The 13,999-nt window shown below is 38.5% G+C and overlaps 1 protein-coding gene across 4 annotated transcripts in view; it reads left to right on the top strand.

Annotated features, from left to right (window-relative positions):
* Nucleotides 1-13,999, top strand: part of eif4g3a (eukaryotic translation initiation factor 4 gamma, 3a) — a 70,615-nt gene that overhangs the window by 18,213 nt on the left and 38,403 nt on the right. For 2 of the 4 annotated variants that reach the window (XM_082532161.1, XM_082532162.1), the window contains exons 3-5: nt 73-237; nt 3,866-3,958; nt 6,761-6,793. In XM_082532161.1, the coding sequence (XP_082388287.1) occupies nt 73-237; nt 3,866-3,958; nt 6,761-6,793 (291 nt within the window). The remainder of the gene's footprint in view (nt 1-72; nt 238-3,865; nt 3,959-6,760; nt 6,794-13,999) is intronic. The other 2 variants (XM_082532163.1, XM_082532164.1) reach the window with 1 other exon arrangement.

The raw sequence follows: 13,999 nt of genomic DNA, 5'->3' as shown, positions 1-13,999 counted from the left end.
CTCCTCTGCACCAGCCTGGCATAATATATCATTTTGTTTAAATCTTTAATTTTACTGCTTCATTTCATACAGGTGTCCAGGCATGGTCCTTCTTACCCTGCTCACGACATCACAAAGGGACACACTAATTTGCCGGGCACCCCGCCTGGTCATGCCCATTCCCCGGCGCTCTCTCAGGTATCAGTACCCACAGCTTCCCCATATCGCTACCCTAAGGGCTGGGAGGCAGGCGGAGGGGTGAGTTTGTCACTGTGACCGCCGTCATCCTCTCTGCATTTTCATGTTTATTGTGAAACGGGTTCAGTGTGTCCACATAGAACAACTATATTTCCACATTTGATGTGTGTTAAATTGTATTTATTTATTTTTTTTATACCTGTAGACACCCTGTATTAGTTTTGGTCATGTTGCCTACACACTACCCTTTGTTCTTTTGTTCTCCTTTCTTACGTCAGCCTTCATTTTCATGTTTGTCACTTCTCTAATTTCACAACATTTCTAATGCAGCGCTAAGTCATGTGTGCATGAGTGTCTTCTTTTAATGAAATTCACATGATTACATGATGAACACCGCCACAAAATCTAAGAGAGCAGGTCTTGCGCACTGCTGCCTATAGGAAAACATCCATCCACTGTTTTCTACACACAGTACCTGCTTAATCTTGACAAGGGTTCCAAAGTTAGCAACCTCAGCATGGATCTGGCAAAAGGGAGATAAACAGTCCGGCCTGTTGATTTTTCCAGTCTCCTATAGGGCTTATGCGTACTTAGAAAGAATGTTTACTTGACCTTAGAGCTGGGCGATATGAGATTTTTTCATATCACGATATGTTTTTTTCATTTCAGGCGATAACGATATCTATCACGATATAAGCCAAATAACTATATTTGTAAGATTTAAATGTGCCGTTGCTCACAAGTAAAATGTGAAATAATCAGCAGCTTGTTTTTATTTAAATATTTATTTCCCATAATAAGTTCAACAGGGTAGATGTACTTAAGGAACATGAGACTTTTTCAGATAAATAAAGGCAAATATTGCAAACTACACAAAAGGCAGCCGCTAAAGCGTTTAAGTTTCAAAATAGAACAAACGAAACAGACTAAATTGTCAATTCCACTTAGAAACAAAATATTAATTCTAAAAATAAATCTTAGTTTGTTTTACAGAAGAACAGACAAAACTGACTAACTTTTGTCAATATCAAATAAACTGAGAACTAAAAGGAAATTCTCAATCTCTCCTTGTTGTATAGCTGAGCTTTTCAAACAGTTTTAACAGTTACTTTAGTCTGACAAAAGCCGAATGACGAATTAGCGCTTCCAGTCAGAGACTGAGGCTACGTCCACACGTACACGGGTATTTTTGGAAACGGAGATTTTCCGTTTTAAAAAATAATCCCGTCCACACATAAAGGCAGAAATGAAGGAAAACGCTGCTATGAACATGCCAAAGCAGCAGGTGGCGCTAGATTCCTAACCGTGCAGAAATGTTGGCCAATCAGAAGTCTAGAAGCCTCGGTGGGAAAAAGTAAACAAAGCTGGGGCATAGAAGCAGAACCGAGTCGTATGTGTGGACGGACAGTAACTGTGTGTATATGTAAGCATTTAAACACTGCAGAGAGTAGAATTAACAGTAACAGTATTGTAGAAATTCATTTCACCGAAACAATAACGTGGCGCACAGTGTGACGCATGCACCAGTTTATTGTATTTCCAGACTTGCTTTCGGCACAATTTACAGTGCACGCTACTCTGTTTTTTGTCAGACTTGAAATAGCCGAAATACCTTCACACTACGGAACTTCTATGGCTCTTCCGTTTGACAATCTCTCCGGCATTGGAACCATCATCTGTTTTCTCTTCGGTCACGCTCGGTTGATTTTTCTAGTCGGCACACTCATTTCCTCCATTACGCGCTGGCTCCATTACCCGCTGGCTGCTTCCCAAACAAACACACGTGCGGCTTGGCACTTGTGCTGTACGTAACAAGTCACGCGACGTGACGCTGCAGCTGTGATTGGTTCGGCTCTGCGCTACTTAATTTGGATTGGCTGACCTTTTTTTTTTTTTTTTTTTTTTTTTGAGGACAAGAGCGGCGAGGTCTATCGCGATAGCTTAATTTCTCTATCGAGTAAAAGTTATATCGCGATACATATCGTTATCGTTCTATCGCCCAGCTCTACTTGACCTGTAAGATTTTGTGAGAGAATTAGAACACAAACTCAACCTTATTATGAGAGTATTATTAAGTTATGTTGGATTAATTCACAGTTTTATACTGATAATTATGTTTAGAAGCTTAAATATTAGTTATTTGACATTTTGTCCCACTGGTCAAGTAAGCAGTATAAAAAGCAGTTCTATAAAATATTTGATTGGTGTTGGGGGCTTGTTAAAGCGGATGTATTGTCCTAATTTCCAGCTCTATCTGTAGAGTAGATGCATTATTTGACAGGATTTATCTTATGGCGAACCTTAGTTCAGCTCCTCAGTTCACCTTTTGTTTGAAAGCAGTTTTAGCTCCATCCCCTTTAAGCAAACTGTATTTTAATTGGCTGCCCAACACAAACAAAAGGTTTAAAAAGCTGGTGGGTGAGGCGAGATTAAGGGCATACCTTATGTCAGGGGTGTCAAACTCCAGGCCTCGAGGGCCGGTGTCCTGCAGGTTTTAGATCTCACCCTGGGTCAACACACCTGAAACAAATGATTAGTTCATTACCAGGCCTCTGCAGAACTTCAAAACATGTTGAGGAGGTAATTTAGTGATTTAAATCAGCTGTGTTGGATCAAGGACACATCTAAAACCTGCAGGACATCGGCCCTCGAGGCTTGGAGTTCGACACCTGTGCCTTATGTGGATCGCATCGTTTGACACTTTGGTCAGTACTCTATTTGTATGACAGGAAGGAAAACAAAAAGCAAATAAATCCCCTTTAAATCGAGATATGCATGTGTGTATGAATCCATATATGCCATGATCACAGTAGACATACTGTGACCGATTTTATATTTGAGATTTAGGCATGGGATAAATATTGGGTAGAAATCCAGCAAGGACGCTTTCCTCTCTGTCTGTAACTACAGTAAAATCCTAACCCGTTTGATGGAGATTGGGTGAGGCTATGACAGAATTTACAAGGGCAAAGCAGAAATAAATCAGAGTTGAGCATTATGAGAAGATTCACACGCTTGTCGCTTTTTAGTTAGGTACTGCATCCAGGTGCTTCCTCTTTTCATTTTGAAAAACACCTAGATGTATACAGGTAACTTTGTGAAAGGTCAGTCTATTAATCACAAAGACATAAACAACATCAGTGACACTGCTGCTGCCTTGCTGCTTTCACTTTAAAGCATGTTGACTCTGTGACTGAGCTTCTCTGGAAGAATGTGACAATGCTTGCAAGGAATCCAGTTCTTCCTTTTTACCGTGGTAAACTAATGGCCCACTGCCTCACCCTAAAGCAGCTCTAGTCACTCACCACCCTTTCTATAAATAGTTTTGTCAGCCAACACAAACTTAAATTATCACCATCACACCAGCAGCACGATGAAGAAGAGTACGCAGATCTGCTTAAACCCACCTCTGCTTAGCTCCACTGCACACTAGATGAAAAATAAAGGAACACAGGATTTGCAGTCCTTGGGGGTACCAATTATTTTTGCACAGTACATAAACCCTGATTGAAAACACTTTCTCCCAGCTACACCCAATTATTTAGTGCTGTGTTTTAGTGTGTTGTCTATAGTTTAGGTCCTTTGCAGTGCACTTTCTCTTAAATGACTAGGGACTGATTGCTGCACATTTTTTGCTCAGTATACATTAAGCCTTCTTTTTTTCTGTTTCTATTTCTTCTTTTTACAGTCTCCATACAACCCTGGGCAAAATGCTGGCTCCGCACCTTTAGTGTACTCTCCCCAGACGCAGCCAATGAATGCACAGCCACAGAGTCGCCCGGTGAGTGCCACTCTGGTGCTGGATTTACAGCACACCTGCCTCCAAGAACCCAAACAGTTTTGTGTTTTAGTGGAACTCTGTTTTATAGCTTTACGAAGAAAATCCACGTAAATTGATGATTGATCTTAGCTTGATTGTGGCACTGAGGTACCTCGATACAGGCTATATTTATTTAATAAGGTCTCCCTCATTTATGGGCTTGTTGTTGGTGGTAACATATTGGAAATGAGTCCCTTTTGGTGTATTTTTTTTCCTCCTTTCATCTGCATTTAGTACTTTATACAGTTACTGACAGTGAGAAATAGTAGGAAATTAACTTTTAGCTACAGGAAAGAAAATTCAGATCAGTCCTGGGATCAGTATTTTTTATCATGTTTTGAATAATCAGAATTCAGATGTTGCAGTTAGTGAGAGTAAGTAAGAGCTGTTCAGGTGTTGTCAGGTGTGTCATCATGTTAAATTCAGGCTTTTCAATACAATTCTTGTGCAGAATAAAGGAATGTAAATTACATCAAAGTGGCAATTCTTTATCTAAGCTTTACTCACTTTCTAAGGGAAGCTTAAAGTGGACCTGTTGCGCTCATTTCTAGTTCCGTTTATTTTGTTCTTTGACTTTCCTACAATGGCTTTGCATAAAAACGATTACTTGACTTGTACTGGGTCCCATAGTTCTGACTGAAATGAATGATTTCACCTCCTTTCCCTTTAAGGTCAACCTCCTTTTAAGCTAAATTTCATCTGATTGGCTGCCTCTCACAAACAGAAGATTTAAAAAGCATATGGGTTCTGTTTTTCTCTCATAGGGATTACTTATGGATATGCTTACCTCATTAACAACTATGACATGTTTAATGTGAACATCCAACACTGTAAGAATATATACACAAACTCCAATTCTAAAAAAGTTGGAATTTATTTACATTTAAAACAGAGCGCAATGATTTGCAAATCTCAACACCCATATTTGATTTACAAAAGAAAATAGAAATCATATCAAATGTTTAAACTGAGATTTTAAGAGTTTGATGACAAATTTTAGCAGCAACACATTTCAAATAACTTGGCTAAAAAAGCAAGTGGTACATAAAAGAAACCGCTAGAACTAAAGCGGAAAACTGTTTGCAATCAGAAATCAAAATTTGAATCTTTTTTTGGAAAACATTGACGCTACATCCATCAGATTAAAGAGAAGGACCATCTGGCTTGTTATGAGTGCTCAGTTTTAAAGTCTACATCTCAGATGATTTGGGAATGCATTAGTGCCTATAGAATTTGAAGCTCGCACATTTGGAAAAGCATCAGAGAAATATCTGCTGTCATCTAGATGATGTCCTTTTCAGCAAAGCCCTTGCATTTTTCAGCAAGACAATGCTCAAGGCTTTGTAGTAGAAGAGTCTGATTGCTGAACTGCCCTCCATGCAGTCTAGACCTTTAAATAACTGAAAACATTTAGAGCATCATGAAATGAAAAAATAAGACAAAGAAGACCCAGAACTGTTGAGCAGCTAGACTCTGTAGAGTAGGGTGACATTGTCCTGTCAAAACTCTAGCAACTACTGTCCTCAGTTTCCAGATGTTTACAGGTGGTTGTAAAAACAAATCCCAACATTTTTGAGACGTGTTGCTGCCATCAAATTCAAAATAAGCTAAAATTTGCTTGTTAAAAGTTAAATTTTCCCACCTTATCATTTGATATGTTTTCTGTATTGTATTGTGAATAAAATACAGGTTTATGTGGTTTGCAAGTCGGGATGGGACATGATATGAATTTAGCTTTGTGGTCAAATGTTTGAGCATGTTGGAGGTATTTCCCCCCTTTGTTGTGATCAAAGCTCTGCTTGTGTTGCAAGTGAGCCTCACGTCCTTTTTTTTTTTTTTTTTTTTTTTTTTTTTTGGAGCGCTTCTCTTGATGCCACCTTGGATACTTTCCAAACCAAAATATGGAGCGTTTACATGACGTCGTAATGCAAATGCATCAGACGTCAGTGGAACAAATAACCAGGATCGTTAGGCAGGCAGATGAACAATTCCAAGGAACTGAACTTCTAGATTGCAATCTCTATTTGCAAGTAACTGCAATTTTTCTTTTTATTTTAGAAATCATTCCAACTTTTTTTGAATTGGGGGAAAAAAACAGAAAACCATCATAGGTCCATTTTAAGCTTGATATTAACTACCAAGCAGGTCTTTTGGTTTTGCTGGTGGTTCTGCTTCTCTTTGACTGAAATATATATGCCTGAAATGTTCAGTGTAGTTGAAAGAAAACCTTTAAAGCGGGAATGATCTTTAAAAAAAAAAAATCTTACCACAAAAAGCCTAGAAGAAAATATTTCAGTATAATATTGTCTCATTTACTTTGTTTGTAAGTCTTTCTGTATCAGAAGAGCATAGCTAACAGGAAATAAGTCACTGTCCAGTAAGCCTTGTTTTAAATTCTGCCACTTAAGCCATTTTATTTCACTGCAGTATGCCTTATACAATCAAATGTATTTTTTCTGCATTTGACATTTACTCACAGTGTCTTCGCTGGCCTTAAAATCTGTTATATTCAATGTGGTAGTTACAAGTAACAATTGCAAGCTATTATTTGCAAATGCATGCTGTGACTGAGAACTAGTGTTGAATCATGTGCCATGTGTCTCTAAAGCTTTGTAGCTCTGTGGTTTTGTGTTGTACTTCCAAGCGTCGGCTTCCATTGCTCATCTTATACTGTATCTGTGTCTCTCTTATGCTCTCTCTTCTCCCCGCTTTGCCATCACTGCTTCAATCTCCTTGCTGGACCTCTCCTCCCTCCCCCACCAGTTTGCTACGGGCCCTCGACCAACCCACCATCAGGTAATTTACCCCTGCTGTACGCCCCTCCTGCTCCCTCTCTTGCATCATCATCATCATCAAAGCAGTTTGCTGGGCCCTGTTGGCAATGGCCTGTTTGTGGGGCGTCTGCTGTTCCTTAGGAGAAAAATAGTCTCAGATTTAAAAGCCTTCAAGAATCTTGGAAACAGTTAAAGAGGGTTTAATTGTCATGGGATGTTTCCGTGCTGCTAGTTAATCAAGATATCCAGTCAGGTGCACCGAGCTGTTTCCTGATTCTTTTTTTGAACTATTCATGTTTATTTTTATGTTGAGGGTGAAATTAGTTCCTTCCAGTAACTGTTATTTGGCCTTTATCAGCTTTTAATTTATTGATTCCTTTGGGTTCTAAGTGGAAAAAGTAGGATGTTTTGCACAAGATTTTGCAAGAAACCTTGACATTTAATGCTTTTTAAATTATATAACTTGGTTAGTTTATTCAGTTTTGTATTTTCTCAAACACACATAGTCTACAGCAGAGTACAGACCAACCACTGTTATTCATTATATTGACAGTTTTGAAAGCGATTCTGTCTGCATATTAATTTTTGTTTTACCTTATGCTTTAAATTAGGAATTGTGTTTAGCCACTTTGTTTTAGCACCTTCAATTTAAAATAGAAATATTGGACACTGCATTCAAATTTACAATTTAGGTTGATATCAATACAGAAAGGACTGTGTGGTAGATGATGACCTTTTAAATCAGTTATTAAAGTTTAGGTGTTTAAAAGTAGTCAGAGTGAAACTCATCAAGTCAGACAAAATTCTCATACTTAACGGTTTGCGGCAAATGCTTTTCAGTCAACGACTGCTTGAAGTCTCGGGCATAAAGTCGTCATCAGACGCTTTGTGTCTGAGAACACAGACTGCTTTTGTATACCTCTGCATTCATCTGGTTGCTTCCATTAGCAGTGAAATCATCAATAAATGCCAGTGTGAGAGCGCTGTTAGCAGCCATATATAACCACGTTGGCGAGCTTTGGTTTATAAGTTCTACATTTTCCTCTTTTCATAACTTTGATGGAAATGCTTTGTTGGTTCATACAATTTTACCATAGAGCTGCTGTTATCCTTCTTGGCTTACTTGGGGAAACCAAACAGCCACTCTATAAACCCATGGCACAACATGGAAGAGCCATCTCGATAGGAAAAGACTCAGCAATTTTAGAAGAGAACTGAATAGAATAGAGACAGAGAAGGCTGATTGGTTGAAAGAGGAGTGAAAGAAGCAGTCTACTGTGAAAAACCATCCTTGAACAGAGGAGGTGGCTTACCACACCAACTGTCTGCCACCTACAATGCAGTTTTGCCTTAACACCCACTCATGTCTTGCATCAGGTGATCACAATATGTTACGTGACAGGGCGAGGCAAGGTCTGACAGTGGTTTCACCTGAAACCTCTGCTGGTAATGATCAATACTAGGTCAATGACCCTCTTAAGGGGCAACTCCCACTAGGGTTTAAATACCTGGGACTCTCCACCATTTGGTTTTAGAACTGAAGAAGCTTCTGGGATGAGAGGTGAAACGTCTTCAAGAAACTTAACAAAGTCTAGTTGCTTTCTTTCCAAGCTCCTTAGATAACCAAGCAACAATAAGTGGTAGTAAAACTGGAAATGGAGAATGTTGGTCTTCAGGGTAAAAGTTCTGAGTCAAAACATTCCAGAGAGCTCAGCTTTGACTTTGAAAGCAAACGTTCTCAGTTTTACGCTTTACTGTAGTAGGTGAGTCTTTGCAGACAAGTCAGGGTCTTCCACGCAAACCATGCTCAGCTGCAGCAGTCTGCCAGCAACCAAAGCATCCGCAAGGGGGGTTTCAGTACAGCACTGTATACCTCTTTGTAACCAGTTTCACCAGCAACCATTCAGCAATTGGTCAGGAAATATACATTTTTCCATAGTGACCTGTGGTGGCCAGATGATTGGGTGTGGGCCCGTGTGACTGCGGCCTAAGCCAAGTGTCTCTTTTGAATCATTTCATTTGACACTTTCAGTATCCATTATTTTATTTCTAATTGAATGGGAGACAATTTTTTTTAGTTTTTATAATTTGGATTGAGTACACATTATGTTTAAAGTATTCACTCTTCCACTCAAGTGCCCTTAAACAGCAGTTGTACGACTTTATTATGTTATTAGTGAAATTGAATGGGCCTACTTTTTAAAATTAATTTGTTAATCAAACAGGTAATCTGAGGTGCATGTCAATTCTTGCTCTTCTTTGGAGCAGACATCAATCTGACACCAAATTACTAATTTCATAGTAGAGAATTGTTGTGATAATCTTTACCTTAGTTTTAAGGCATTTCTCCAGTTTTGTTAATGCAAACAGGACAATTATGATATTCCACCTAAGCTCTTGGATAGAATATATTTCCTAAAAACAGAAATGGGAACATTACATGCTCATGTGGCTAAATCTGTCATATTTTTGGAATTCGTTCCCACTATAAATACCAAGATATTGCTTTTTTAACTTCTTTTTCAGTGTTAAGACAAGGTAGTGGTCAGGTAGGCTGCAGTCAAGAAAAGAGCCTAGAAAAATTGTGTGTGGATTGGCCCCATCTTCCTGTGGTGATAGCTGATACCTGTGTAAATAACACTGTGGATCCTGTTAGACTGTAGACACTGTGTAAACCAAAGTCAATAGGAGGCATGTTGATGTGTTCATGTCTTGCAGTTTGGGATTTATGATGGTGTTTGTGTATTACCTTGTGGATGCTAAGAGTCTTAGACATGTCTGGGTTCTGACATTCAATCCATGTGGCCTGCTGTTATCTTTGTGTTTGTTGATTCACACCACTATGATTCATGCAGCTGCCCGTTTATGAGGTTGATGTGTTATTCACACCCACTGGTCCACAAGATGTGCCCCCTGTCACTTGCTGTGTAACATCCTCACCTTCTGGTTGCTTCAGTGTAGACAAATTTCATATAGTCTATTAATAGGATGGTATCAAAGTGGAACCGGCGTGTTTACTGGCACAAACACAGACGCACGCACACATAAACAAGTGCACGCTCTGGCTGTCACAAATTGGTGCTGAAATTTCTTGTGCCACCACGGAAGTGGAATCGGAAAGAAGGAGGAGACAAACAGTGGCCTTTTATACCAACAGAGAAAACGGCTATTGTTTTAGTGAAACACACTCAATGCACTGTAAAGTGAGCATAGAGATCCAAACATTTATTTGGTCAGAAGATAAGTCTGTCTACAAATAAGCATGATTTTTACTTGCTGTTATGATTTTCAGCACATCTTCTGTCTGTATGTGTGAGAACCAAAAGAGCAGAGTTATTGGAGATTAGTTACCACTAAAATAAACATTTGTTTGCTTGAGAGTTTCTCACTGTAAATGACTCTGTAAACCTGAATTTTCAAAAATCAAAGGTTTTATTTGTATTATTTATTTATTAGATTTGAGCTGTCAAGCATGTTGATCTCATAGCAAGAAGGTCCTGGGTTTAAATCCATTGGCTCCTGGGAGCTTTCTGTGTGGACTTTTGAGTTTTTATGTTCTCCCTGTGCCTGCGTGGGTTCTCTTACACTCCAGATTTAATTTGATCATTTCAGTTTAGTTTTTTTTAGTATGAGTTTGTTTAAAATTCATTAGTTTTAGTTATATATTTTTTAAAATCATCATACAAGGGTTTTTTCTCAGGGACAAGATTTAGGAAAATCAGAAAAGATAATACGACATAATGACAGCACTTTGAAAGCAGTTGACTCACTGTCATGCAGATATCTTAAATCTCATTAAACATGCACCAAAGTCTCCTCAGGCTGGTTGTGTTGATAAATTTGACCAAACCAAATCCAAAAGATGAAAATTAAGGACATTTCCTCTATATTTTTAATTTAGTTCGTTTTCTAAGTTTGAAAAAATGTTTCAGTTTTTTCAGTTAACTCAAATATTTTGTCATAGACTAAAAACTAAAGTTAGGTAAGTTTAAATAACCCAGTGACCCTAAATGGTATGAAGATACTCACTTTCAGCATTTTCTTTTGAGTTTGAGGAGTTGGTTTTAGCAATATGTTAAAAATAGAAGTATCACAGTAAAGTAGTTCTGTTAAGAGAGAGACGCAGTACTCCTGAAGTAAAGTCTGTGGGAGAATTCTCCAGAGGGACAGCAGTGGCGAGAAACGCTATTATTAGAAGGACTTTGTTAGCAAGGTGAATCTATTGAATGTACGACTGCATTCTCCAGACACAGATACCTGCTAATTAGTGCTAAATAGCACAATTACTGATACAAACCATATTGGAAAAAAATGCCAAACAAACTGGTCAAAAATATGTATTAGGGGACTAATTCGAGTGGCTGCTACTTAACTATGTGGTAGCTGCATTGAAGCAAAAAAAATTAAACCATGAAGTTAATGAAATGCAAAAAAAAAAAAATTATTAATGGCTAGAAGAAAAGAACATTGTCATACACATCATGTGCTTTATGTTTATTTCTTTGCAAACTAAATGAATTAAGGAATGGTAGGGAATGGACCAAACCACTGCGAGGCAAATCATCTGCAAGGATGAGTACATTTTCTAACTGTGAAACGTGTTGTTTTGCATCTATAATTAACACCAGAACTGTTATAATTATCGTTGTCATTGTTTAACATGTACATATGTGATTAGTGATTTGAATTAGCTGAGGTGAAGCCTGCTGTTTTTGGTAGTTTTGCTTTGTTTTCGTATTTCATCCCAGGAGGTTGTTGCCTGGGTTTCACCTAAACTCTGGTGGCAATTCTAGTAACATATGAAGGTCAGGGGACTGAAATGAAGCCCATCTGCTCCATAATATAGACATGTGTCTGAAACTCATCGTTCATGCAGCCCGTAACACTCCCTCCTCTTGCTGAGCCAGTGATTCAGGTGACAGTGAGATCCCTCTGGTGCAGAGAAGTCCCACTTCATTGTCACGAGGGTTTAATCATCCCAATTGGCAAAGAAACCCTTTCTAAAAATGCATGTTTAAATAATAGTTATGTGCATGTTACATTGGGTGCCACATGGCAACAAGTGAAATACCGATCTGACATTTTGACTGTGACTTTTGAGTCTTTCCTGCTCTACTGCCCAATTATTACCCATCACATTTTCTGAGATTATTTTATATATATTAGTTATATATATTGCCAAAGCGATTCCGAACCAGGTACTGTGTCATTTAGATAGAAGTAATGGGACAGCTTTCTGTTGATGTGTGTGGCCGCTTAAATCTCACCAGTATGGTCTCCTATTGGCTTTTCTCTTTTTTCCTGCTTTCAATACCCAAGGGAGGATTCAGGCCCATCCAGGTAATTTACCTCTTTGTCTAAAGTCTCTGCAGACCTGCATGGCATGACGAGGATCATGCTCAAATAATCCCATCCCTCCTGACTTTTTACCCTATACACCCCTTCATCTTCACTGCAGTGTACTCTTAGTACGGTGGACTTTCATCATCATTTTTTCCCCTATGTCCTGTCTTTTATCCCGTGGAGGATCATTAGTGGAATTTTCAGTTTATAATTTTTTAGTTTTCTCCCCATTCATTACTCATCCTCTATCACCTTGCACAGTTAAATGAACAGCATGCACAATTAGAGAGAAACTGTATATTCCCTCCCAAGTATTTGTTCTTTTAGATAATTTTTTGTCCTTTGTGAAAAGAAATGTGTTTGCTGCCTTGGAAATATGTTTTATGTTATATAGGTGACTAATTTATGTATATATGGTTACAGTCTTGTTGGGGGAGTTGTTTTAGTGATTGTTTTAAGCCTGTTTTTAAGTGACAAAGCTCCTTTGTGTTAATAATGTTCTGAATTTTTTTGTCTCTGTCTCGTTCTCTTGCTTTGCCAGCAGAGACTGATAATGACTTTTCCGGTAATTTCCCAGATTTTCACAGAGCTATTTACAATAAAGCCATTGAAGTTGATTTATTATGTTAAAGGTGATTTCCCTCCTGGATATTTTTAGACTGTTTTACAGCATTGTTTATTCTGCTCTCCATTCTGTTCTTCACTGAGGCACTCTGTGACTGTGGTTGGGTATTCCCAGCTTGAGTCCCGCTTATTTGGAAGTCGGTCACAGCTGTTGGTGGTGGTCTTTCTTCAGGCCCAGCACACAAAGTTTCAGCATATTAAATTCATTGGGCTAATCAAATACAGACCCTCTCTGATGTTTAACTTTTAAGTGATTGTGACATGTATTTGAAAAGCCACTGTAGCTGGAGTGACTGTGAGTATTGTATGTTTTTGTTTTGTTTTTCTGTTCTCTTTGACACACCAGAAAAGACCATATTTCTGCATGACGAGCAGGTCAGTGGCCTGTGTCGCACATTCTGTACAGCTGCGAGATTGGCCAAAACAAAAACCATAGTTAAGGGCTCTTAAAAGTCTGAGCTTTTACTTTTTTCTAGTTGTACATTCCAGGTAAAAAAAACTGGAAACTTTTGCTTTCCCTTAAAGTTTTTAGGGCCTTCTCCAGGAAACCATAACCAGGTCTATCTCTGGTCTTGTGATTTCTGGCAGGAGGATTGCAGCAAGAGTGAAAGTGAAGTTTTACACGACAGTATTGAGATCTGCTATGATGTATGGTTTGGAGATGGTGACGCTGCCACCAAGTCCACAGAGGTTTTTGGATGTAGTGGGTTGATGAGATAGAAGAGGATGCAAGGTTTGGGGTGGGATGGAGGCAGATGATATACTGAGGAAACCTGTAATATGAGCAGTCAAAAGAGGAACAGTTTTATCTCTCGCCTCCAGGTTGCTTATCCAGCTATACCGTGATCTTACTAATATTCATACCACAGAAAATCTCCATCTGTGTATAAATCCCAAATAAAACTGTGATTAAAAAAGGCAACAAGGGACGGATAAAATATCCGGAAGTTTGACTCAAAACAATGTATTAACACACCAATGTTTATAGTAAATAGTTTAATCTATCCCATTCATCTTGGTAGCAAATGGCAACAGGATATATTATTGACAGGAGAAACATCATGACTGCTTGATGGATTTAAAGAGGTTCCATCATTCCCAAACAGGAAAATCACCAGAATTGTGATAAAATCATATTTTAACCCTGATTTTGTTACATTCATGAATGGAAGTGGTGTAAAGACAGTAGCATACACAACAGAACTGAAATAAAGCACAGAGAAAACAATCTTTGTTTCTTTTAATGCATCTGTGCCTTGAT

This window comes from Aulonocara stuartgranti, assembly GCF_965226115.1.
Source record: "Aulonocara stuartgranti genome assembly, chromosome: 5".
Taxonomy (NCBI): Eukaryota; Metazoa; Chordata; class Actinopteri; order Cichliformes; family Cichlidae; genus Aulonocara; species Aulonocara stuartgranti.
Note: the sequence above shows the minus strand (reverse complement) of the source record. Positions and strands in the feature narration are given on the sequence as shown.